The sequence below is a fragment of the Polyodon spathula genome, chromosome 14 (genome assembly GCF_017654505.1).
Source record: "Polyodon spathula isolate WHYD16114869_AA chromosome 14, ASM1765450v1, whole genome shotgun sequence".
NCBI lineage: Eukaryota > Metazoa > Chordata > Actinopteri > Acipenseriformes > Polyodontidae > Polyodon > Polyodon spathula.
In genome coordinates, this window is record NC_054547.1 from 6,557,650 (window position 1) to 6,583,281 (window position 25,632).

Sequence of the window (25,632 nt, forward strand, 5' to 3'; positions counted from 1 at the left end):
TTAATCAATTTGTTTTATTTTGTAATTAAGGGAAAAAAAAAAAAAAAAAAAAAAAACTTTAAATAAGACTAACTTTCTTCCTCACCACTGCAAACACAGCCAAGATCCCAGCTGCTTCAAAAAAAAATTATTTTAAACCCCGAAAAACTTTTAGAACTTTCTGTTTTCTTAAGTGCATAAATCTGTCCAAACGGAAGATGCTGAACAAGTCAGCCTGTTAAAAATACAAAAAAGTCTCTTGTTTTTGCGGTGTTGAAATGAAAGATCTCCCGGTTTGTTTTTATAAAGTTAAAACACAGGAGCAAGCCGCTTCCTCGTTTGCAGTCCCCATCATTGGAACTCTGCATCTCAGGACAGCTTCAGTTTGCTTCGTTCTTCGATGCCTCATCGAAATTCTCTACAAGATCTGGAAAGACAGACAACAGTAAAGACAACAACTCTGTTTGTTTTTTTTGTTTTTTTTTTTTTTAATCATGACATATTGAAATTAATCCAAAGAATGCACATTACACTTTTGGACCAAATTATCCTAGCAGCGGAAATAACAACCGAAGTGAATTTTTGCATTACCTGGTACGTCATCATCTTCTTCATCAATATCTTCTGCTTTTGGTGCTTTGTTATCCAGAACTATTTAAAAAAAAAGAAAAAAAAAAGAGAATTTTGTACAAAAATGTATTACATTAAATAAGTCTATGGGTTTAAAGTCAAAAGGAAAATTTTACAAAACTTTGATTCCACAGAAATACACAGATGAAACTAAATCTGTATCTTTGATACATGTATTATAAATTGACAATATGACTGATATGTCATTTGTAATTCTGCTGTCTTGTCATAATTGTACTCTATGAAAAAATGCTGCAATGTACAAAAACAGGGATTGAACAACGTGCATTGCATCCTGCATAGCTTAGTACTGAAAATGGTTAAAAGCTCTTGCATGGTAATCTGAGTGGCATAACCCACCTTGCCGTGGGAACTGCTCTGCAAGTTTGCGCAGGCTGGTCAGACTGTCTGCACCCAGCTGGCTGAGGATACCCGGGAGCATCTCTGTCAGCTGCTTGGTCTCTGCGTGGCCGGTGATAGCAAAGGTGTTGGCGGACAAGGAGGCCTGAACCTTGGGGTTGTTAAAGTGAATCACTGACCCGTCATCCTTTATCATGTTCACCTGTTCAACAGGTGGGAAAAAAGAAGCAGGTGATTAGGAGCAATCCTCAAATTAGCCTCAACATTGCTGAATTAATGCCTTTTAATGTCACCTTCACCAATAAGAACATCTGCATTCAATAAAGGTTTTTTTTTTTTTTGTTGTTTTTTTTTTTTTTACATTTACCTTTTAATTATCACTGCTATTGCTACTTTAATAAATTGCCTGTTGGGAATGTTTATCTATCAAAAGCACTATTTCACTAAGCCTGCATTCATGTAGTTGTCCCAAGGAAACTACAGTGGAGGCCCTATCCAGGTTACTAACCTCCTCAATCCCAGCAATGTTGTTCACAGCCAGTTTCTTTAGAGAACTTTGAAGTTTCTTATCATCAGCTGTTGCTGTTCTGTGTACAACCTTCTTCTTCCTACGTGCTGTACCCTACAGGCAGTGAAGGAAGTGTAGGTGCAACAGGAGTGGGTAAAGGGGACAGGATGAGACAGAAAACAGACAGGTTAGACAAAAAAGATTGAGAAATAGGTGGGAAGAGGGGAAGGTAGCATGAAATCAGATGGGGTGAACAATGTGAGAATGAAGAACAGAGGGAAATGGAGAGGGGGCAGTGGGGTAATGGGAGAAAGAGAAATGCATTAGTCAGCATGATAAAACAGCTGCAACCACACATGCAGAGCAGTCACTTGAAAGTCACTCCTTCAAGCTTCAGTCGACATGAAACCACTAAATCAAAATCTACAAATAGTACACAGTTGAAGCAAAAGGCTGCTACTTTAACTGTATTTTCCTCTTTTAGCCAGCTCAGAAATCAAAACAGCAGACATCTATATTGTAATTTACAAATACTGGAGTATTCAAAGACACTGCAATTACCTACATTGTCAACTTATTAGCGATGAGGTGTTGGGAAATAGTCAAGTTGGAGTGGCAGAACCAGATAATTAAATGAATGAAACTAACTAAATGTTTTTATTATTATTATTATTTTTAGTAAAAACAGCTCATACCTTTCCACCTATTCGGACCTGGGCCTGAAGCTTGGCTAGTTTTTCTTGATTCATAGTGTATTATCTGAAACAAACATGACAATTCAGTTTCATCTGGTTAATTTACCATACTTTACATAACACTGTATTTGAGTGCATATCTGTGGCAGATATCAGTTATCCTAACAACTAACTAGTATATAAATGAGCAAACAATGACTTTCAAAGAAAAACAAACCCAGACATGAGCTTGCTAGCGGAATTCAAACAAACTGCCCTAACTGTCAAAAAGGTAGCACAGTGGCATCCAATTCCGACTGGCTTACTTTTAAATTATATTTTTGTTATTAACAGCAGTTCACGTTCAAATTCCCACTTTAAACGTCCAGAAACAACTTTCTCCCTTTATTTACCTAATATATGTATTGTATTATAAAGAGGAAATCGGTGTTTATTGCTGGTGATGTTTTGGAAAGAGGTTTCTTCAGCATTTAGTAAAACATTGGTTTCTCAAACACATGTTGTAACATTTCACTAACTTGCTAAATATCTGTAGAAAGTACGTTTTATTGTATTTGGCGGATGCATTTAACAGAAACACAAATCGCTAAAGTGAGCAGGTTGTCACTACTGTAATGGACGATTTTACCAAACTGTATGTAACCAGGTTCAGCCCTCGTGATAGTTTGCCTGTTCAGATCCTCTGATATATATTATATATATATATATATATATATATATATATAGATATATATATATATATATAATAATTATCATATTATGTATTAGTTAGGCATTATACATTTAACGGTAAGCCATTCTCCTAAACAGCAGCACGCCAGTGCCAGTATGGGCAAGGACACAAACAAGTTGAGCTCATTTTTAACCTTAACAAACCCACACAGAACAGTGCAGCAGAACAGTGTATCCACGCGTGCTGTTAGTCGAGCTACACAATAAAAGCCTTATCATTTATAATTTACAAAAGCGCCCCTCTGCTGTGCTAAATTAGAGGCCCGGTGATACTGCACCCGTTCTCATTTCTGTATTTGAATTTTTTATTTTTTTTATAGGCCCATTTTCAGCCTCATCCCCATACAGGGCAGTCACGCTTTCTATTCATAAACATAAACTCTGGTTACATTGCGATACCTCAGCCTCTTAGTACGAGTCGCATAGCTTATAAAACTGTATCTCTTCTGTGAGAGATCTTTTCGCTCTGTACCCTCGGTTCAGCGACAGCAGCCCGGCTCTTCTTTATTCCCCTAACCTGCTCCAAACAGCGAGGCAGAAACAGCAACAACACGCGGAAAGGAAAGATGGCGGACCTGGGGGGAGGACCTGCGTCACAGCCCACGTGACCACAGCGCTGCCTGGGAGAGGGTGTGAGTGTGATTGCGTCATTTGTTACTTGCGCTTGGATTCAGTCAGTTTGAACTATTGGCTATATATATAGTCATATATATATATATCATATATATATATATATATATATATATATATATATATACACACACACACACACACACAATACAGTAGCCTATTGTTACTGGTGATGGAAATGAGCACCCGTAACCATAAACACGCACAAAAGATGTTTTTTGCTCTTGTGCATTTTGCTCTAATTATGCCTATATCTATATGGCAGAAGAAAGGTTTGTTAGCTTCAAAGACCTATGGCTTTTGCAGTTCACAATCAGATCAGTGTTTAAAAAACAAAATAACTGAAATCCAGAAACGGAGCAAGATGGCCACTAGTGGTGGCACTTCGGGATGTCTGGATATACCGATCTTTAAAATACAATATATTTGTTTTAGTGCTGTACTTTACTGCACTTATCAAGTTACTTTATTTCCCACTGCATACAGCGATTTACTTCTGTTGTCATCCGGACTGGTCTGAATTACGTTTATGAAAGGCTACCTAGGAAAACGCAATCTGCCATCGCTATACTGTGCTCGCTCCTCCCACCCCCAGTCATTTCCTGCCTTGAGAGCAGTTCAACTACATTACAGCGAAACATCGTGTGGGTTAACCGGCTTGTGTGCAGGGGTAATAAATTAAACTCTAATAAGCGTGATAGAAAACTTACAATGAAAATGCAGAAGCCGTTGATTCAATTCGCCTTCCCCGCTGTTCTGTTTTCTCTTCTGGTTGCATGTGTCGATGTAGCCGCCGATGAAGGACTTTCAAAAGGTAAGGTGTCTTAGTCGGGCTTTTAAACCCCAAACATGTAGATTCGATAGTCCTTGCAGTCGTTTTGTGCATAATAATACTAACACAAAGGATTCAGCATTTCTATTTACACATTTGACCTATTTAAATACCACGATTAGATGACCAGCCGTATGGGTTACTACAGTGCTCAGAAAGGTGAATCAGATTTTGCCTTACGACGGTACTATCTATCAATCTATTTATTTATCTATCTATTTATATATATATATATATATATATATATATATATATATATATATATATATATATATATATATATATATAAATTACCCCTTTCCCTATCTCTGGGGTTGACAGTGAGATTGCTTTGGTGTTGGTATCATGTGTACTAGCATGCAGGAGGCCAGCAACTCTTTAGGTTCTTATGTTGTAAAAGTCACTGGGTCTTCTGTACTCTGATTCTGTGCGTTTTGCTCTAGCAAGAAGGTTATTGCCCGCCCTTAACGGGTCCCAGGCTGTTTACCGCTTGTCTCCCAATCACAGGCGTGTGAGGAGTTGTTATTTTTTCCCCTCAGGGTTTGGCGATCACATTCACTGGAGGACTTTTGAAGATGGAAAAAAAGAGGCAGAAGCCAGGTACTGTGCTTCTTGTTTTGTTTTTTGTGCGTGAAACCAAACCCCACCCCACCCAAAACTCTGTGGCTGTTTAATGTTCAAGGTTCCTCTCTCATTGACTTTTACTGAATTAAAATCTATTCTGGGGTTTACTGGCTGGTTAGAGCTGATGGCTGCAAACAGGTTTGTCTATATCTGAACTTGGTAGCATTGATGCACATCCATTGAAGCTGTTGGGTTTACTTTGCAAGCATCATTACTAGTTGCTATCCAGTGAGTTTTGTACCAAGGCTGTGGGCTCTCTCTCATACTGTATATTGGTAACCTCATCCTTTGGCTCTGTGCTGTAACACTGTTCCAATTATTTTTGGATAAAGCTGGTTCTGATGTGCCTTTTGCCTTCTGGTGGAAACAAGATCCAGATATGTGATCTTTGACTGTGAAACTTCAGACACAGTGAGAAACACTACCCTGTAGAATATAATATACCTTATTGTCAGCTTGTATGCAGCCTTGGCAGCAACCCAACTCAACCCAGCCCCTTCGTTCTGCACACTTGATATTTATTTCTGGAAGCAGTTTTGACATTTTGTTTATTTGAGCATAACAATGTACTAGGCTAGAGAATCTGATATCTGGTTCTGGCAAAAGCTCGTTTGTTATGTGAAATCTCATGCAGTTGCATCCGATTCTCTCTTGTCCAAAAATAAATAACAAGTATTGGTTTTGCATAACATTTGAAACCATTCGAGTTTCTTAACAACATGTGGTGACATTCTCCCTGTTTAACGTTTTGAAGTATTTTTACAGCCCCTGCTTTCTTGGTCCCCGCTCTACCGTAGACACAGTTCCTTAGCAAATCAAAGGACAGCACTGAAAAAAAGGATAACCCCAGGGGACAAATATACACACATTTCATCCACGAGGAAAACCTGCTGCATAGCAGATTTTGAAATCAGCTAACACATCCTTCAATTTCCCATTTCAGTGGTTTGCCGTTGATGGTTATCATCCACAAGTCCTGGTGTGGAGCCTGTAAAGGTCAGTGAGGTTTTCAATACAAAATCAGAAATCTAGGGTGATGATTAGACCCCTGGTAACAGCTTGGATTGCATAGGTTTACAAGGGGTTTTTTTTGTCTTGTTTTTCCAAGCAATCTGCATTGGCCATCCGCAGGCAGAATTCAGGGTTTACTTAAACATGCAGAGCAGGGAAATAATCCAGAGCAGCTTCTCTACCCTCTACCAGCTAGTTTCTGTGATCGCTGCGACTGAACATCAGCACACATGCATGTGCGCATACTAACAGTACCGATGCTCATGCAGTGGTACTCTGTTAATTAACGGTGCTGTCCCCACAGCTCTGCAGTCGTGTAAACAAATGTATGCGAGTGTCACACGTGCATGAGGGCTGGAAATAGAACATTCTAGTTTATCACTTTCAGAACTATTTTAACCACTAATCCCAGGAGTGTACACATGGAGCACAGACAGTTATTCACTGTTATAGGCTCATCACTGTTATCAATCAATTATCAAGGGTTTAAATTGACTTAACAGGTTACAGTTCACTTTCTTTCAATCTGTTTGTTTTGTAGCCTTGTTTTGTCTTTTTTTTTTTTTTTTTTTTTTCCCCTTTCGTGAATTGAAAAAAATAAAATAGAAAAATTATCCTATTTCTTTGGGTTTTTTTTCCTTCTGTCTTTCGCATTAGCCCTCAAGCCGAAGTTTGCAGAGTCTCAGGAGATCTCTGAACTGGCCCACAACTTTATCATGGTAAACGTAGAGGTGAGAATTCCAGTTTTTCTAGTCCATTCTATGCAGGAATATGTTGTGAAAGCTCAGGGACTGACAAGTAAGCTCTGAATGAATTTTGTTACGACTGTATTTGAAAATGAAATGGGAGGTTTACTTAGTAGCCTGGTGTTATGAGCTGAGAAACGGTGGCGTGTCCAGTCTTAGTAGCGCAGAGTCACTTGGAAGTCGTGTTGGTCTGGTAGTTTGAACTACCGGGCTGTGGAATCGTTGTGAAAGAAAGAGAAGTATGCTTTTAAAAAAAAAACCTCATGCTGTTCAGTGCAGTGCCGCAGTGCAACTCTGTTTCAGCTAACAGATTTAAAGAACAGCATGTGATGTTTAACTGTCAATTAAACCAACAGGATGATGAAGAGCCCAAAGACCAAGGCTTCAGTCCTGATGGGGGCTACATTCCTAGAATTCTCTTCCTAGGTAAGGGCTTTATCGCAATTGAAAAAGGGTCCAAAATTAGGCTACAACATCTACCGATTTCAATACACCCAAACTATTATTCTTCTACACTACACAACACCTAACAGACAAGCTTCGTGTCTTACTGTCATTGTAATCCAATATATGGAATATTTCTTAAGATGGAATTAATCATTTTTTTTTCATTAATTTACAACCAACATATTTTTTGGTGTTTTGAATGAATGAGGAAATGTTTGTTGCAGTCTTTATGACTGTGGCAGTCATACAAGCAGTAGCTGAAGTCCTGGTACTCCATGTTATTGATATCAGCAGGTAGTGGTCTGTGAGGAATTCCGAGGTGTTCTTTGGGAATCCCAGCCCCGGTGCAAAGTTCTGTGTTGAATTCCTGGCTCTCTCAGATCCCTAGTTCTACAGTATGGACTTTGTTGAGTTAAAGCTCTCTGGCTCACATTTCACTTTGTATTTATTTGGTTAATTTTAAACTCCCCAGCTTTATTAAATGTATTTTTATTTTGCTGCATCTCTGATATTTTTATAAATGCGATAGTCGCAGAAAGAGATGCTTTAATTGCATTTCCACACAAGTAGGAAACTTCATACCATCTAAATGGGAAATGTAACAGGAGCCAAGTGTGCAAAATTACCCAAATGGTTTAATGTCAGATTTTATAGCCAGACTGTCGCTATTAGTTAAACATGTTCTTGATAATTCAGAAAAGCTGGTCTAAAACCTGGGAATGGAATACCCAAGAAAGGTACTGGACCAAAGATATAATTAAGCATTGTATTACATACAGTAGAATACAAATGCACAACGTCTGACTCTGAAATACTAGGTCAACAGGACAGACATAATTCATAAAGACGCACTCCTCTATAACATCAGTATACATAAGAAAGTTTACTAGCAAGAGGAGGCCATTCAGCCCATCTTGCTCGTTTGGTTGTTAGTAGCTTATTGCTCCCAGAATCTCATCAAACAGCTTCTTGAAGGATCGCAGGGTGTCCGCTTCAACAACATTACTGGGGAGTTGGTTCCAGACTCCCACAATTATTTGTTTAAAAAAAGTGCCTCCAATGAATGTTCAGACTTAATTGGTAAGGCAATTCTGAAATAAATGTAGCAGCAATCGTAGAGACTTGATTTCAAACACTAATTGATTTGTTAAGGTCAATAGATCGATACAGGGCAAACAGTAACAGAGACAATGCACCCGAGTATATTAGTTAGTAAATTAGCAGACAAATACCAAGCTGATACCTGTAATTACTCCAGTTAATTAGACGTATAACATTAATAAAATCAAACGAGTCACATTTAAAATAGAACTCTGATCAGCCAATCCCATTTACCCACAGTTTGGCTTAATCATAAAGCAAGCTCAGCAATTTATCAAAGCTGCAGTTTATCACTGAACATACCCAGTGTATGTACTGCACCAACAATCCCCTAACCACCTCAACCCCTCTTTCACAAACATCCAGCACCCAGGTACTCTGGAAACCACCTCCTTGAGTGTGAAATCCTCAGGTGGGTCTATAGTAGATCTGATTTCCGTTAGTCAATTAAACACAGCAATCTCCAATCTAGTGTTCATTCAAAAGCAGTAGTGCACAACTAATGTATTTAAAGTGTAAATACAAATGTCATTAAATAAGTGAACAAAATTATTACAGAAGTCCACTGCATTCCATGTCCTCCTGTGCACAATTCTGTTTTTGAAGTTGCTACAGCACTCCTGGTTTAGAGCAATGAGAATAAGCTGGGTAGCCCAGTTTAACAATCTCTCTGTCTTCAGATCCCACTGGTAAAGTGCACCCTGAGATCACCAACAAGAATGGAAACCCCAATTACAAGTACTTCTACAGCAGTGCAGATCAAGGTGGGTGACCCTGTGGGACCTTCACAACAGTAGTCCCATTGGGTATGATATTACCTGGAGTTTAGAATGACAGATGTGTTATGGCAGAGATAGCAAGATTTTGCTCCTGTACAAAGTTATCATCATTAATGTCAACTAAACCATTTAAACCATATGTTGATATTAGGACTGTCAGTTAAGCCTCCAAAAAGCAATCGATTAATTGGTCACACAAAATCAAATCGTTCGAGTAAATGTCAGTGATCTGTACCGTGCATATACATTTTCACTCCCCCAAACATGATTATTTTAATGTCATTGCAGTTATGGAAAAGCTTCTGCACAACAATTGAATGCGAGGGGTAATTACGCCTTCACTATCTGTGAAACACATATCCCTTCCTAAAACATTATTATTATTAATACAAATACAATGATTTACCACAACATGCATGCATCACTGATGTATTGTTAAATATTCATTATATAACAGTTCATTTTGAAACTCCAAAGAAGTGCAAACTATACACAGTCAGTTTACTTCAATGTGAACCGTTTATTTACAGGCTGTTTGTCAGGAATAGAAGCCTGTCGTCCTGCTGTGGATTCAAGCCGGCACATTTTTTTTGTTTGTTCATCGAGTACACAGAGGGGCGTACTTACAAAGCATTTTCAAAACTGATTCACTGGTAGGATGAGACCAGCAAATCAGATGCTAGTTAACACGAGCAGGTGAAGAAGAGCACTCCCACTGCTTGTCTGGCAGAAATGCTGTAAATAGCAAGGCAGGGTGTCGTCGCAGTTCCGTTTATAAACTTAATGTTATTAACTGTGCGTGTTACAAAAATATTTACTGAATCGATTATCCAGCATTTTTGTCGATGTATATAACGAGGAATGGAATCAATTGAAAAATAGATTTTCCATTTAATTGTAGCAGCCCTGGTTGATGTCAATGCGGATATAGGATTTTAAACTGACCTGTATGAATTTGAGTGGGTTGCTAGTATGTTATGTTCAGTGAAAATATAACTCTTGGCTAATTAAAGGGTGTTTTGTGAATCCAATCTAGACTGTTCTTGGCATCTTTTACAATGGCCTACAACAGTTTATTGAAAACAAAGTTTGTTTTGTTCTTTAACTCCTGAGTTAATTTCTTTGTAAATAGGCATGTCAATTTTTAATTTAATTTTTTTTTATTTTTTATAAAGCTATAGTGTGGAAGCTTATTGTACAAATCAGGACAAAAAGAGTAATTGTCTGAGACCCCCACACTCGTCAAGCAGGTTGTGAATTAAACCTAGCATATCCTGCAGAATGAACACATGTAACCCCAGCTGTGTCACGCCTCTCCTAGTTGTGTCAGGGATGAAGGAAGCCCAGGAGAAACTGACAGGAGATGCCTTCAAGCAGTCGCACATGGCTGATGAGCTCTAAACCTGCTCCCTGGACCACACCGAACAGAGGCGACACTGCAGACACCAGAAACCACAGCTCACTCTCCCACCCTCGCAAGACGCTGAACTCCCTCCTGTGGAGATTAGGAATGTAATTCAAACCCAGGACACATCAACTGACCGACAGACAGGGAATAATGGTGTAAAAACAACTAGTAATACGATTCTGTTTATAGCACACTGGCAAATGCATATCAAGTGTTCATACAGGAAATGTGGTATGCAAATCAGAGCCAGAAGTGAACTATTTGTATATTGGGTTTTAGGTTTGTTCCGTATTTTAAACAGGGCTTAAATAGGTTCCTAACTCCACATACAGTTTAAATTCAATTTGCTAGACTTCATGCTAGAGGTCCTATTGTAACTTGCCACAGCTCAGGGCCCGCCCCCTGTGTTTACCCAGCAAAAAGCATCTCGATCCACACCAGGGGGCAGTTGGTGTGTTTTCTTCCTTGCATTGATATTTTTCAGACAGCTGCATTCTACAACTGTTATTCCTCTTTCTGGCTTCTCTTATTAGTGAGTGTTTTAAACTGAAGGATGAACTATGGCTGTTAAACTGTTGCAACCTTTCCAGCTAGGTTGATATTGGTATCAACACTTTAAACTACACACTGTAAAACCAAATGAGTTTAAGAGTTGGGCACAAATCTTATGCAATATATTTTTGGTTTTAGGATGAACTTTAGATGCACAAAAAAAAACCCTTAACCTAAATAAACATTGCAGTGCAAAGTATATGAAGATTTAAATGTGTTTAGGATTTGTTGCATGGGATTTGTGTTTAATTCTTAAATGCTGGTTTACAGTGTAGAGTCCTTAATTTTGTATCTGCCCCTCTGCATTGTGAATCATGTTAATAATACTGTAACCTATAACTAATGTACAATTTTAATAATATGTAGAGAATGCTAGGGGTGTGCTGATACTCCTCCATGTAGTTGCCTTTATAATAATGTGTCTTACTGCTCTTGCCTAAATTGCTTTTCATGTGTCCATTGGTGAGGTGGCATAGCGTTAGTAGAGAATTATATTTCAACTAATTTATCACACAACTTATTAAAGAAGAAAGAATGAAACTGTCCAACCAAACTGTTGTAGATCACTATGGCTGAAAACCAGCGGTTTTAAGGACATGGAGCAAGCTCATTAACATTTTCATGTGAAATACGTGTTTCCATGTGAAAGTGGGCAAGGATTTCCTGTGTGGTACGTCATGCACAGAGAGTAAATTAGATTTTCCCCATCCTTCTCTGTGGCCGTTCCTCTTGGACTCTTCTCCCAAACGTGCACACGCATCGTATAAATAACCACTCGTGGAAACTCCCCCAATATGGAAATTTTTTGCTATTGATTGGCATGCGGTTGTAAAGGTGAGGGAAGGACATTTTTTCTTGTTTTGAAAATCAGTGAATGGATTTATTTAATACCTGCTGATAAATGCTTGTTAAAGGCAAATACGAGTATCAGCACACACACACACACACCCGTCCCCCCCACCCCATTTGGTGGAGTAAACATATAGGGTCTCATTCTGGACAGACAACCAAGGTGGTTGGCATTTAAGAAGTTAACAGACAGCTGTCTCTGTCCCTGGTGATTGTGAAGGAGAATACATTGGTTATTGTGGTTCATTTATATTTTATTAATGGTCATGGGACAAGGGTGGAATCACTGCCTTTCAGTAAAGTACTGTTTTTTGTCCCAGAAGTAAAATGTTTATCAATCTGTCTATCAGTATAAGCATAGCATTTAAATTAAATCACTGACTGTTTATTCTTTGTGGTAAGATAATACAACTGAACCTGTGAATACACCGTACCTGTATGACCAGAAAATGTCACTGTTCAGTTTATTAAAAAGAGATTTTATTCTGCATTGAATGGTAGGTTGTCTTGCTATAATGTGTGTGTGTTTTTTTTTTATATGGCTGAGAAAACAAAGTTTTAAAAGAGAGAAGTTTCTGTTCTTGTGAGGCCATCGGCTTAGAAACCAAAGCTGCTATGAGGGTTAATTTAATCTTTACAGTGTTGGCAGAATGTTAAGTAATCCATTTATTCACCAGCAGATGTCCAACTGGTATCAAATAAAACAACAGTAATCTCCAATGGGACTGAACATTTGTAGCCGTTTAACAACCAGTAGCTTATGATTACATACATGCTTTAGAATCATTCTGATTTGTTTAAAAATATACAGTTTTCTGTTAGCTGTGTTTAATAGGACCCCAGTTGAGCAATACATGTTATTATTAGTTGTCATTATTCGCATTATTATTGGCTCTTCAGTGGAATATATATCTGTAAACCTGTGAGTTACTCTGCATACTGAAGCTAATACTAATATAAAGGCCATTATCAATAAAAATAAGATATATTCTGAATCTACAATGTTTACTATGTGTTCTCTATTTGTAATTAGCCTGTCTCTGTGGCAAGCTGCTGAATACCAATCTCATACTGATACATTGCAATGCTGCAGTTAATGAGTAAACAGATGCATACAGTAGACTAATATAGTAGTAAAATAAAAACATTTTAATACATATGCTTGCACATCATTAAGCAACTGAAATTCTGAATCAGTGCAGTAATGTCCTGAGCGTTGGCACAATTCAAACTGCAGTTTGAACTTTATACAGATAACTGCCAGGAGGGTTGAAAATGCCTGTTGTTTATTCTGCTGGTTCACTCTGGCATCACAAGAAGCTGGCAGTCTTTAGAGGGACAACATGTTCAAGAAATTGCCAGACCAGCAAGAACGTGGAAAAGCTTTTTAAAGGTAGAAGAATCACGTGCAACAGCTCTGTTAGAGATGATTCATTCTATTAAAATACAGCAATGGTGCCCAGGATATTATATTGTGGTTTGAAAAGGTCAGATGTCAGCAAAGTATGATCAGCTTATACTAATGTATCAATGCTGTGGGGGGTCAGGGGAGTGGGGAGAAAGCACATTGATATGATTTCTGAAAAGCAAAGACACTTTTTTTAAGCAATTGGCTCAAAACAGTAATATGATTCTGTTGATTTGGCAAGACTGTTTATTGCACAATTTTCCAGTGGGGACAGACGCCAGGTCCAAGACAGATTCTTGGAAAGCTCCCCAGCTACAGTGAATTTGAAACACTTAGATCACAAAGTACCACAGGAGTGCTGAAGCACATTGCCAGAGGTATAGTTTTCACAGATAAAACATACAATACAAAATTCAAAACAGAACATTAACTGTATCACAAACAGCAGATATTTAAACATATATTTTTCACAGTTTTCAAACGTAGGCATGCCTTTTTTTTTAACCAGTTTTTGCCTTTGTTATTTTGTCACCTTATTTACATTCAACCATCTGGATGTTGTTTGCTATTTGCCTTCATTTCAGTGTATTTTCAGAGCAGTAACATTTCCAGCAGGGTAAACCAGATATAACACTGTTGTGATTTTTTATTATGAATGTTACTTTCATGAGTACAAGAAACCAAGCTTTTAAAGCATTTCTTATTCATTCACTCACCTCCAACACTGGTACACAGAGCAATACTAGTTAGGCTAGTTTACCCTGATTGGAAATGCATTGCACTGAGAGTACAAAGGAGGTGTTATTTATATGTGTGTTGAAGTTCCAGCCAAAGACCTCTCCCAGTCAACGGTGTTTAACTAGAATAATGTTAGCGTGTTGCTAAATAAAACCTGGGCTTTTCTGTAATCCAGACTTTGCCCATAAATACAGTATTTACAATAGTCACACCAGAAAACACATAAGCTTTAATACCATTCAGGTAAATTGCTTAAGTGTAAAGTCTGTATCTCTACATCAATGGACAACACTACCTGTTTGGACTCTTAAGTCACAGTACCTGTCTATACCACAACATTGTTTCAAAACAAAGTATGATCTGAAGTTGCTTAGACTAAATGATATTTTTGTTTCATAATCTAGACTTCAATAAGCATAGCTATTTCCAATGAAGGAAGCCATGGGGAAAATTAAGGAATGAACTATAAATCTACTAGAAACATTGTGTTACTGTTTAATATATAACATCTGCTAAATGAATCCGCTTCTGTGCATTTCTGTTGCATGTGGCCACATTTATTGGGCTGTAGTTATCAATATGGCACAGATCTCTTGTAACGATCGCATCGATAAGCTCAAGTATTACTGTTTTAGACGTGCTTTTGGTCAGCACGAATAAATCAAAACATCTGTCCCATAAATATTGTACTAACATAACATAAAACTAGGAGCACACGTGTCCTTTTCAGCTCCTCAACTCAGTTTTCAGCTCCTCGTTCTCACTCAACTATGTGCTTCACAGAAGGAAGCCCAGCTGATTCTGGTTGTATTGCTTTATTCAGCATCCTTCACCTCAACTACATGGGACTGTGCCATTAATAACAATGTCAGGCATGACACTTCTAATAGAACTTTCTGGGACCAAGCCTGGCTGGCTAGACATGGCTGTCATCTTCATGGAACATTTCATTGAGCTGCAGTTCCATTTGTAAAGATTGAGGATTTTATATCCACAGCAGCGCCTGGTTATTATGAAAAGTTTTTTCAGCACAGCCTTTCTGAGGAGAATGTACACCCAGGGGTCTAAAATTTGATTCCATGTGGCCATTCGCACAGCAGGCAGCATTCTTTCACAGCTCACATTATTCTGAGAATCAGTGCTTCCAATTTTAACAATAACCTGGAAGAGAGAAAAATAAATTAGATAAATAAGGATTTTATATAGTTCATTTGGATAATATTTCGTATATATATATATATATATAGCATATATATATATATATAATATATATATTATATATATATATAAAACACAGCACACTATGGTAAACTATGGTAGATAGTATAAGCATGGGAAAAACATGGGGAAACTGCTGCTAAATTACTGAGCTAAACTTTTGTAAGGTGTATGCAGACAGAGTTTCTTTTTTGGAAGCTGAAATGTAGATTTGCATGCTAAATGTTTTCATATTAATCAATTACCTTTATTCTAAATGGGTTATTTGATGTGACTTGTTTGCATCACGTTTGAACTGGAAACATTGTCAATGTGTAGCACACACACTTGTGTTAATAAGATGTTCCCCCTTGCTTCTAATTCACAATGGCAATCCACTCTAAACCCATGGACAGTCCAACAGCATTTTATCTGCAGTCTGACTTTACTTTGCTTCCTTCCAAAGCAAGTCCCTCAAGAAGGAGTGCACTCCAATCTGCCAGCCATGTAAAAGTAAATGCATTACATTTCATAATAAAAAAAGAAAGGCATTATCACCTATAACTAATGATTCTGAGGCAAGGTCACCTTTCCTATTATATTTCATTTTTAGACCAAAGATATGAACAACAAAGGAACCTTCACATCATCAAATCCAGGTTCAAATTACTGTGCTTTGCAGGAAATAACAAAAAACTGTTCAAACACAGCCCCCTCCTTAGAAAGTGCCATAACAAAAGGATCCTCATGGGCATAATGGCCAATTACAGGTATACTCAGAGACCATCAGGAAGCATATCCTGCTGTGGGGTGCTCCCAGTGGAAATCCTAATTAGGGTTAATATGCTGTAAAATCACAAATAACATTTATTTGCTTGGTTTACAGTCTCAAGCCATTGGATTGAGTGTAAGGCACGGGCTGGACTCAAATCACAAATCATGTGATTCAATTACAAAAGTCTTACCATTCAACTGAAGAGTTGCTGGTGTCATTATTATTAACTTATTAGCCGCTAGGAGGAGATCCATTGCAGCATTACTGCTCCACACTGTACAGAGACTTGTTATATGTAAATATTTATTTTAAAAAAGTGGTTCTTCCAGATGGGTGAATAATGTTTTGGTTGCTTTTTCTTGCCACATGGGGCACAGAGTATTTTGTAGTTGACTAAATCTGGTATGTATTTGTACATTCAGTTTTTCCTGTTCGTTTTTTAAACTATGTTGAAATATTCAGCTAAAAAGCTAGGTTAAGTATTACATATTTCACAGTCTTCATCCAAACCTATTATTCATGTGCTAGATGTAGAAAAAGAGAAAACGTCAGAGTGGGACAGGGTTATGTGTAGGTCATTCTCATTATCGATGGAACAATGTGTGATTGTGTACAAGTATGAGAAAACAGCATGTATTAATGAGAAGTGTAGATATTCTACACCAATAGCTCTTATTTTTAACAGAGTTTACATTTTAAATAGATACCAGATTTTAGACATATCATTAAAGTTTTAAAAATAAGCTAAACATGTTTGAAATATTGTATACGTCATTAAAAACTCAAGGTTTTGAAGCAATCCATAGCTCTCTTGCATAACACTAAGAACCCTTATAGCACAGTGGATTCTAGCACAGATTCAATACTTTTCATTGTTTATCTTATTTAAACTTCTCATATGTCATGCATATATTTCACGGATGGCAAACAATACAATGTTGTGACAGGAGCTTCTGCATTTCTGCAAGAGATTGCAAAGGAAATCAAAGAAATGAACCTGCCACAAAATCAGCAACACTTCCTTCTCGAAGACTGAAACACTGATTTATTCTGTATCTATCTCACAGCAGTGATAAATAGGTAACATTAACAATATCTGTGCACACACTCGACTTACTCACTAACTTTAATACGATTTTCAGAGAGGTCAAGGCGGACTAAACAGATGGATGCAGCTGCCTAACTCGTCCCAAGCCTGTTATCCATAACATGAACGAAGTCCCACGTATCAATTTGGTCAACTTCCACTCCTTCCGCCTGTCAGATACTGGGATAAATTGCAATCGACACTCTCTAAGTTCATATGGATTCACAATTCTATACATTGTATCATGAGAAATCGTCAAGAGGATTGTCCCTACCAAATTTAAAATGTTATTTTTTGTGTTGCGATCACAGTGTGGTTTGATGCAGGTGATCCCGTTTGATGGCAACAGCTGGAAAAGTTAATATCTCCATACTGACTTCAAGAATTGGTTTAGTCTGGTACTTCCCTTAAACAATGCAAATTACAATCTCTTATTTGATCACAGTATGGTGATTGGTAGAAAAGCACTCTATACTTCAAACATAATGGTATTGCCACTCGCCTATTGTTTACAATAATACACCAGAAATGTTACATTCTGGGAGGCCTGGAGTGGGCGATTGCTTTTTTTTTTTTAATGCCTGATTTCCTACCACACGCAAATCTATTACAGTTTATTACCTCTCGCGTTCCAGGATTGTGCAGTTGTGAGCAAGCTTTTACTTATAAGGAATAACAGCAATGACATTAAAATAATCTTGTCCTGCCAGGGTAGGCCTGATGTAAATTAACACAAATTTCCGCGGCAGCACTGTATTGAAGTCTGATGGTGTGATACATAGTACATGTCTGATTATCATTTGGGTTTTTCCCCCTCTAATTAAGCACTGACAATCTCCACATTGTCAATAGAAAATCCATTTAACATGCAAAAACTAGGTTGGATATTTTAAATCCAGCTCTTACCAGCAATGGACCCCAGCAGATACAGGAGACCAGCATGATAGCCAACAGCTGGCATATCATTTCGAAGTGGTGAGACCTGCCTTGTCTGTGCTTTTCGCTTCTCATTTTGGACCTGATGAGGGTGACGCCTGTGACAGTGTTGCACAGGATGGAAATGAAAAGGGACGCCAATCCCAGGGTAGAAAAGAGTAGCGGGAAGAACACGTCCACCCAGTCCCTCTTGTTCTTTATTTTGAAGAAGCACCAGCTTTTGGATTCCTGCACTTCGTAGGGCCTCTTTGCCATGACCGGCAGCACAGCTATAAAAATGGCAAATAGCCAGACCAGAGCCAGCAGCTTCTTCATGTGTCTGGAGGTGAGTTTGGTGGAATGGAATATTGGGTTGGTGACCCCTATGCAGCGCTCCACTGCCATCACGCTGCCCAGCAACAAGGGGCTCAGGCCGAAGAACACCATGCAGCCCCCGAAAAAGCCACAGAGTATTTTGTGGGGGTCAAACGTATCCCAGTCTTTGTGTAAGGAGTAAACCAGCATCACTATCGATCCGTTGATGAGATGTCCTAGGAAGTCTGTGATTACCAAGCCAGTGGCGAAGAGCAGGAAAGAAGCTTTGGACTTCAACTTGAAATGCCTGTAGGCCTTCACGAGGATTGCCAGGGCCAGGCTGTTAGACACGATCCCCATAGTCATTGAAAAGATCGAGATGATAACAGAGAGCTCTATTTTGGCATAGGTCATGTTGAAGGAATTGGCACACCAATTCAAACACAGTGGTGCTTCTGTTATGTTGCTGGACGCCATTGCTTTGAGGGAGGTCTGTGAACAAAATGCAGCAGTAGGATTTAAGTTCAAACACATTTCAATTGGTCAGCTGTGGCTCCAGAAGCTTTTTGTGCAGTTCGTCAGAAAGAATAACCACCCTGAAACCTGCTTGTCACTTTGTCTCTCTGAGACGTAGGTCTTCTGAAGCAGTATTACATGATATTAATTCACTTACATACATGTTCATCCTAATAAATTTCATTTGTGATTTTGCACTTTTACCCCTGCTTTCTTTTCTCTTTCCATAGACTGTTTAAGTTTATTTTTAATCCTTTTGAGCAGTATCATGCTTGTGTATGCTTTGCCATGTGTTCACCATGCTTTGGTAAAAAGAAAACAGTTGTATATGCATTTAACACTTACATGTATCTGTTTCAAATGCAGATTTGTTTTGTTTATCATTAAATTGGATAGTATTTAATCAGCATCTCTGGTAGAATTATTATTATATTCAGCAAGTGCTACTAACTAACTGATCCATGTGCCCATGAATTTTAAGTGGTGTGATTGACCTTATCCATTCGTGAGCTGTTACCATTTGGTCACTGTATCAATGAATTATTAAGAGGACTAGAAAATACCAGAGACCCATTAAAAAATATATTACAAAATATGACAACAAGTAGGAGCAAAAACTCTCATAGACTGTCATGAATTTCCATCAACACATTTTCAGTAGTTCTGTTATTCTTCCTGAGAAGATTTAAATGTGTCATTAATTCTATTGGAGTGTGTGAACGGTCTTCAAGTTATAGATGGGATTATGTTAACTTTAAACATTATAATTAAGATGTTGACTTAATAAATTAATTTAATTACCTGCACTCCTGGTTCAAATGATTCTACATTAGCAGGGTAGCAACAGCTGGCGGAGTCTTGCTGGATCAGACGTTTGCAAGAGAAGGAGTTGCAATGGCAAGGCTCCTGCCAAGCTACACAGTCTCAGAGGCAGATACTCAAATATATTATAATGAATTACTAATCTGGTTAGGGAAAAAAAAAACAAAGCAAAAAATAAAAACAATTAGCAGGGTTAGATTTGAAAGGATTTTTTTCTGATTGTCCCATGGACAAGTGCAAGGCAAGGCATTGGTTGTCAGGAAATAAAACATTGTTTTAATAGTTCAATAGAGTCAACTTTCTAACGTTTCAATATGTTTAACATGTCTTTGTCAAGGAAAAGTGTGCTTGAAAACAAACACTGAAGGTATTTGCAGGCTTTTGATGCCATAATAACCATACGTATTTCTATTTCAATAGAATATAGACAAAGACATAGATATAGATATATAAATAGACACATTATGATACATATAAACTGAGTTAATAATAAGCAAATACAAACCACACAGCTTGCTTAGCTCAAGGTGGCAAGCTAATTGTAACTAATGTTACAATTAAAAAAAAAAAAATATATATATATATATATATATATATATATATATATATATATATAAAGCTTGTTTTATAAAGAACAAAAAAGAAGACTGAGATAAATAAATAAATAATAATGAACTAACTAACTAAAAACATACATACTTTAACTTGGTTTACCAAACTTAGTGAATACAGTTTCAACTGAAATTCAAAAAGAAATAAATACTGATGTTTTTTTTTTTTATTTATTATCTACAGAGTAAAATATTGGATATAGCTCACTTCAGTTTCATTATGTTAATCTTGAACAAACAACTGAATGTTATAGTTGAAGGTATATTGGTTGTTTGTTTCTGAATTTGTAAGAGACACCTGATATGTTTCTCCTTTCAGAAAACAGGAGTTAATTAAACAATGGAGTAATTGCTATACAAATCAGCATTCCTTTGAGTTTGTTCTTTGATACATTACCAAAGGACAAATGGTTCAAAACAATAGGTTCTATAAAAACCTTAAGCAATGTTTCCAAATTCGAATCATCAATTTATGTATTAGAAGCCCTAACGTTTCCTTTTAGAGACTGAACCTATTACTCAGTGTTGTTCAGTATAAGAATATTTCTTTGTAGAATCTACACTCAACAATGGTTCCAGAGACTGAAGGCAAGGTTCTATTATATATATAATGTTGCATCTTTTTTTAATATGATCCATTTTAAACATACAAAATGAACGCCTACTTGTAATAATAGCAACAATACAAATTATTGTTACATGTAAAGAATGGTTACTATGATATACTATGATATTACTGTTCAAAAAGTTATTGGAATGTTAAGAAACATAGTTCCTGCTTTCTGAGAAAAAGAGATATAATTGAGCGAGAAATAGTTTTTCACACCTCCCTATAAATAACTACTAGAGTCTTCAGAAGATAAGATACAGAATTAAAGCAATAACGCAGAAGGTGAAACAGTTTAATTTTTTTTTTTTTTTTATAAAAGTTAAACATAGTCATTTTGCCGTTATGTAAAAATAAATAAATAATGCAAACAACGTGGCATACAGAAAACTTACAGCGCAAGCATAAACTACATGACATTTACAAACGCTTTACTGGTGCATTTGATGGGTGACTTCCAGTAATGCAGTTGATTTCCTTTTGTTAAACGTATTACAATATGTTTAAAAAAATATTTTAAAAAAATTAAAAAATACCTTTGTACAGGAGACCAGCAGTAAAAAGTCGAATGCTTGGTACTTATTTCTATCCCTGTAGAATCACAAATACTGCGCGTTCTTCTGTGTGTCTAACAGTCAGCCCAGCTCTGTTTTATGCACTCACTATAAAGAGGCAACGTCACAGCTGCCGCCTCTGCACCCAGACTCAAATAATAGCCGGGTGATGTTGGGTCTTACGTAAGAGACGTTTTATAGCCTATTTTGAAAACAAAATGCGTGGAACTGGAAACTTCACGAGAAAGATAAATGGATTCAAAAAGGCTTTAACATTCAAGGGATTTGTATCTATTAATGGAAAGCTTTAATTAGAATTGTGTTGCCAGGACAGCACTGGCACTTTTTCAGTATCAAGCCTTGTTTACTGGGCATATATCCAAAATAAATGTCAACTAAAATCTTACTCCCTATAGTTATGTTATCAATCCCTGTGGTCCTCTATTGGTTGATACAACAGGGGCACAAATAAAACCTAACTCCCGTTAGTGCTCGAGAACCGTCAGAATAGCATTACCAATTTTAGACTCATTGTTTTATCACCCAATTTATTTTATTTTTGAATGTCCTCTAAAATTTAAGTTTATATAATAACCTAAAATTTCTCTTTTTTAAAGCTTTATGGTTCTTTTGCCCAAACTAATGTTTCAATGGTATTTGTTTTTGAATGACCTTTCAAATAAAAGTTAGGGAATATGTCACTTTTAAAACTCAAAATGCTTGCTTGCTGTCAGCGGTTCTTGCTTCAAACATAAAGTCTGACTCACACTGATATTTTAACTTCACATCTGTTTCTGTACTGTACCTATCCTACCTCTTTTCTTTATGATGGGATGCATTTTTTTTGTCTTCACCATTTCCTTTCATGCCTTGTAGACAAAAAGTAACTTTCTCCAAATGATCACAAGCTGTTCTTACTTGAACACTTCCTTTGTGAAGTCTATTCCTGTTCCTCCTTTAATCTGGAAAAATGATCTTTGTATATAAATAAAAGCAGAAAAGAACAAAAAACAAAGAAAGATGCAAATGCTCGGCCTGAGTATTAATGTCGAGAATATTGTAGCCTGAAATCTGTCTGACTGTTCTATTAAAAAAAAAAAAAAAAGATAAGATGCAAATGCAAATCACACTCATTGCGTATTCTTCAGATATTATTACATACATAAAGATATGATAAACTTAACCAATATGAGTGTTCAAGCTGAGCAACAAAAAATTATATAACAGTAAAGTCACTTTGAAAGCTTTTCTTAACTTGATCCATATACATCGATGGCATTTGAAAATGACAGTTTAAACGAACAGCTGAATCCGGAATGTTTCAAGCGGTGTAAACTATTAACAGTGGATTATTTTCACCACTTATCACTCAGGTAACCCCCCCCCCCTTTTTTTTATATAGTGTTGGGCACTTGTGGTCTATAAAGAAAAGAAAGGGGCTCTGCTTGGTTCGTGCATGCCTTGTCCCTATATAAACGGCATCCATGTGCAAACTATATCATAGCATGGGCACGGTTCAATTCTGATTGAAAATAGGAGTAGGCTGGAATTTCCAAATTGATCATCACAATCACAATCACATCGATCAAAAGATTGCTCTGTGATCTAATCTGTGTAGCGGCTATATTTTCACACTGCAGACTCATTTTGCATTTTATGATAATCTAACAAACTAAATGCACTGACTAGCTAAAATAACCTAAACAAGTAGCATTGATATTTAATTTAACTTGACTGAAAGCTTAACCTGTTTCTTTCTATGCAGTTGAAAATAATAGCAAAATAAACAGATTTCCACGATCTTATTTATCAGGTAATCTGACTAAACTAAAGAACTCTGGATTGACAGTAAATGGATTGTAAAATAGGATCAAAGTATGATATTTATATCCCAACTCATTTCCAGTTTAGCCAACTCATCTCTAGCAATCCGGATTTTCTGTTAAAGCTGTTTCAAACCCAGCTGATCTGATTGAGATCAGCTGATTCAATGGGACTTTATCAATCACAAATCATCCCATAGGAATGGGCCATTAGGTACCTACTAGCCTACTAACCCTTAAATCTACTCTGTACCCCTAACCCTAATGTCTACCACTAACTTAATATCTACCACTAAATCTAAATGTGTTAGAATTAAAGTCATTTTTACTATTATTTCAACTCCGCCCTCTAGTGGCTACTACATCCGATGTCATTAAAACGTTTGATCCGGACTTGCTCTACCTGTTGGCAGGCTAGTAGGTACCTACTGCACCAATACTATGGGACGATTTTTGCTTGATAACGTCCCATTCAGTAGACTGATCTCACACCAGACACAAACAAAACAATATACCAAATTGTGCATAAAAGAATTGAAAAGATTCTAACTCAATCATTCAATAATGCTGTATTTGCAATATTTTACGAGGCTCAAGTGAAAAGTCAATTGTCCACGAAACTGCTTTGCAAATTCTAATTCGTTATGGCTATACCATAGGCAAAGCAACCATTATAAATATATAAATATTTGAGAAGATTTTGCTGTTTTGCGCTCCATTTGTTTTATGCTAATCTAGAATTGTATCATAGTAAAAGGATCAAATCAAAAACAATCAAAGAAAGCTATCCCAATGCACTTGCTTCATACTGCAATTTTTGCCAGCAGGAAATATGGAATTCAATGGAAAAGAGGTTTAGTGAATAACAAAGACTTAACTTGTTAATCATGGATAAATAAAGCTGTGAATCAATTTAATTGGTCAGGTAGCAACGGTAAACCATGGGTAAGTAGATGGTTGTGAAGCTGTTTCATAGGCAGTTCTTTCAAGGTAGGTCTATAACAGCACTCAGCACGACTACCATAAGGTACCAAACTGTCATAAGAACAGAAGAAAGGTTACAAACGAGAGGAGGCCATTCGGCCCATCTTGCTCGTTTGGTTGTTAGTAGCTTATTGATCCGAGAATCTCATCAAGTAGCTTCTTGAAGGATCCCAGGGTGTCGGCTTCAACAAAATTACTGGGGAGTTGGTTCCAGACTTCAACAATTCTCTGTGTAAAAAAATGCCTCCCATTTTCTGAATGGCCCTTTATCTAATCTCCACTTGTGTCCCCTGGTCCTTGTTTCTTTTTTCATGTAATAAAAAGTCTGAGAATTCTTAGAATTCTGAATGCTTGGATCAGATCGTTTGTTCTAGAGCAGCAATATCCTTTTTGTAGCGAGGTGACCAGAACTGAACACAATATTCTAGATGAGGTCTTACTAATGCATTGTAAAGTTTTAACATTACTTCCCTTGATTTGAATTCAACATTATTCACTATTTATCCAAGCATTTTGTTGGCATTTCTTACAGCTTCCCCACATTGCCTAGATGAAGACATTTCTGAGTCAACATAAACTCCTAAATCTTTTTCATAGATTCCTCCTTCAATTTCTGTATCTCCCATTGGTATTTTTAATGCACATTTGTATTGCTGTGTGCAGTACCTTACACTTTTCTCAATTAAATATAATTTGCCATGTGTCTGCCCAGTTCTGAATGCTGTTTAGATCAATTTCAATGACCTTTGCTGCTGCAACAGTGTTTGCCACTCCTCCTATTTTTGTGTCTTCTGCAAATTTAACAAGTTTGCTTACTATACCAGAATCTGCATCATTAATGTAGATTAGGAAGAGCAGAGAACCTAATACTGATCCCTGTGGTACTCCACTGGTTACCTCATTCCATTTTGAGGTTTCTCCTCTAATCAGTACTTTTTGTTTTCTACGGCGTGAATCCCTACTGCGTTCAGTTTGAGAATTAATCGTTTATGTAGGACGTCTCAATGTCCCATTGTCTCCACCTGAGCAGTTTATAGTTCTAGAGCACTTATGAAACACAGTCTGTTTTTAATAGGGTTTTCCAATACAAAATCTGGATCTCTAAATAAATTATCATTGTGGGTTTTTGCCAATATGAAAAATACTATAATATTGATGATGTTGCTTTGGCCATTAATATAGAATATGACAGTATTGAGATGGGTGTTGTTGACATGAGGGTTAAAATGTTCCATTGACTTCAGTAAAGACGTGTTCTGAACAGGCTGCTTTGCATCTCAAGCTCCTCTTGACATAAAGTTGTTTCTTGTAAATGTTAGATTGCTTCATGGCTGGAAATGTGTAGCCTATTAAGGAATGAATGGTGTTTGTGAGATGGCCGCCCACTTTTGGTTGGT

General features: G+C 37.1%; 3 protein-coding genes across 4 annotated transcripts; 1 reads left to right on the plus strand and 2 right to left on the minus strand.

Annotated features, from left to right (window-relative positions):
• Positions 1-3: 3 nt before the first annotated feature.
• LOC121327252 (transcription factor BTF3 homolog 4) lies at positions 4-3,486 on the minus strand. 2 transcript variants are annotated; one of them, XM_041271175.1, is made up of 6 exons: positions 3,377-3,486; positions 2,173-2,236; positions 1,478-1,591; positions 970-1,171; positions 571-630; positions 4-406 (listed from the first exon to the last, which is right to left on the minus strand). In XM_041271175.1, exons 2-6 carry the CDS (start codon positions 2,224-2,226, stop codon positions 360-362), a joined length of 477 nt encoding a protein of 158 aa, XP_041127109.1. In that variant the 5' UTR covers positions 2,227-2,236; positions 3,377-3,486; the 3' UTR covers positions 4-359. The 2 variants fall into 2 exon arrangements, with proteins under 2 accessions (XP_041127109.1, XP_041127110.1); XM_041271176.1 differs by lacking the exon at positions 3,377-3,486 and adding an exon at positions 3,304-3,335.
• Positions 3,487-3,904: 418 nt separating this feature from the next.
• LOC121327251 (thioredoxin domain-containing protein 12-like) lies at positions 3,905-11,463 on the plus strand. The gene is made up of 7 exons (XM_041271174.1): positions 3,905-4,348; positions 4,906-4,966; positions 5,934-5,986; positions 6,659-6,732; positions 7,104-7,173; positions 8,976-9,059; positions 10,396-11,463. Exons 1-7 carry the CDS (start codon positions 4,246-4,248, stop codon positions 10,473-10,475), a joined length of 525 nt encoding a protein of 174 aa, XP_041127108.1. The 5' UTR covers positions 3,905-4,245; the 3' UTR covers positions 10,476-11,463.
• A 1,554-nt stretch (positions 11,464-13,017) lies between these two features.
• Positions 13,018-21,539, minus strand: LOC121327248 (prostaglandin F2-alpha receptor-like). Its single transcript, XM_041271168.1, has 4 exons — positions 21,411-21,539; positions 19,636-19,799; positions 17,995-18,810; positions 13,018-15,190 (listed from the first exon to the last, which is right to left on the minus strand). The coding sequence occupies exons 3-4, from the start codon at positions 18,793-18,795 to the stop codon at positions 14,864-14,866; spliced, it is 1,128 nt and encodes a 375-aa protein (XP_041127102.1). The 5' UTR covers positions 18,796-18,810; positions 19,636-19,799; positions 21,411-21,539; the 3' UTR covers positions 13,018-14,863.
• Positions 21,540-25,632: the final 4,093 nt, after the last annotated feature.

Excerpts from the sequence above, each read along its gene's own strand:
- LOC121327248 (XM_041271168.1), bottom strand. The coding sequence starts at position 18,795 with ATGGCGTCCAGCAACATAACAGAAGCACCACTGTGTTTGAATTGGTGT. Across the intron at positions 15,191-17,994 it reads TCTGCTGGGGTCCATTGCTG|GTTATTGTTAAAATTGGAAG; the intron begins GTAAGAGCTGGA and ends TCTCTCTTCCAG.
- LOC121327251 (XM_041271174.1), top strand. The coding sequence starts at position 4,246 with ATGAAAATGCAGAAGCCGTTGATTCAATTCGCCTTCCCCGCTGTTCTG. Across the intron at positions 4,967-5,933 it reads AAAAAAGAGGCAGAAGCCAG|TGGTTTGCCGTTGATGGTTA; the intron begins GTACTGTGCTTC and ends TTCCCATTTCAG. Across the intron at positions 9,060-10,395 it reads CTACAGCAGTGCAGATCAAG|TTGTGTCAGGGATGAAGGAA; the intron begins GTGGGTGACCCT and ends CGCCTCTCCTAG.
- LOC121327252 (XM_041271175.1), bottom strand. The coding sequence starts at position 2,226 with ATGAATCAAGAAAAACTAGCCAAGCTTCAGGCCCAGGTCCGAATAGGT. Across the intron at positions 631-969 it reads AGAGCAGTTCCCACGGCAAG|TTCTGGATAACAAAGCACCA; the intron begins GTGGGTTATGCC and ends TTTTTTAAATAG. Across the intron at positions 407-570 it reads AGAAGATGATGACGTACCAG|ATCTTGTAGAGAATTTCGAT; the intron begins GTAATGCAAAAA and ends CTGTCTTTCCAG.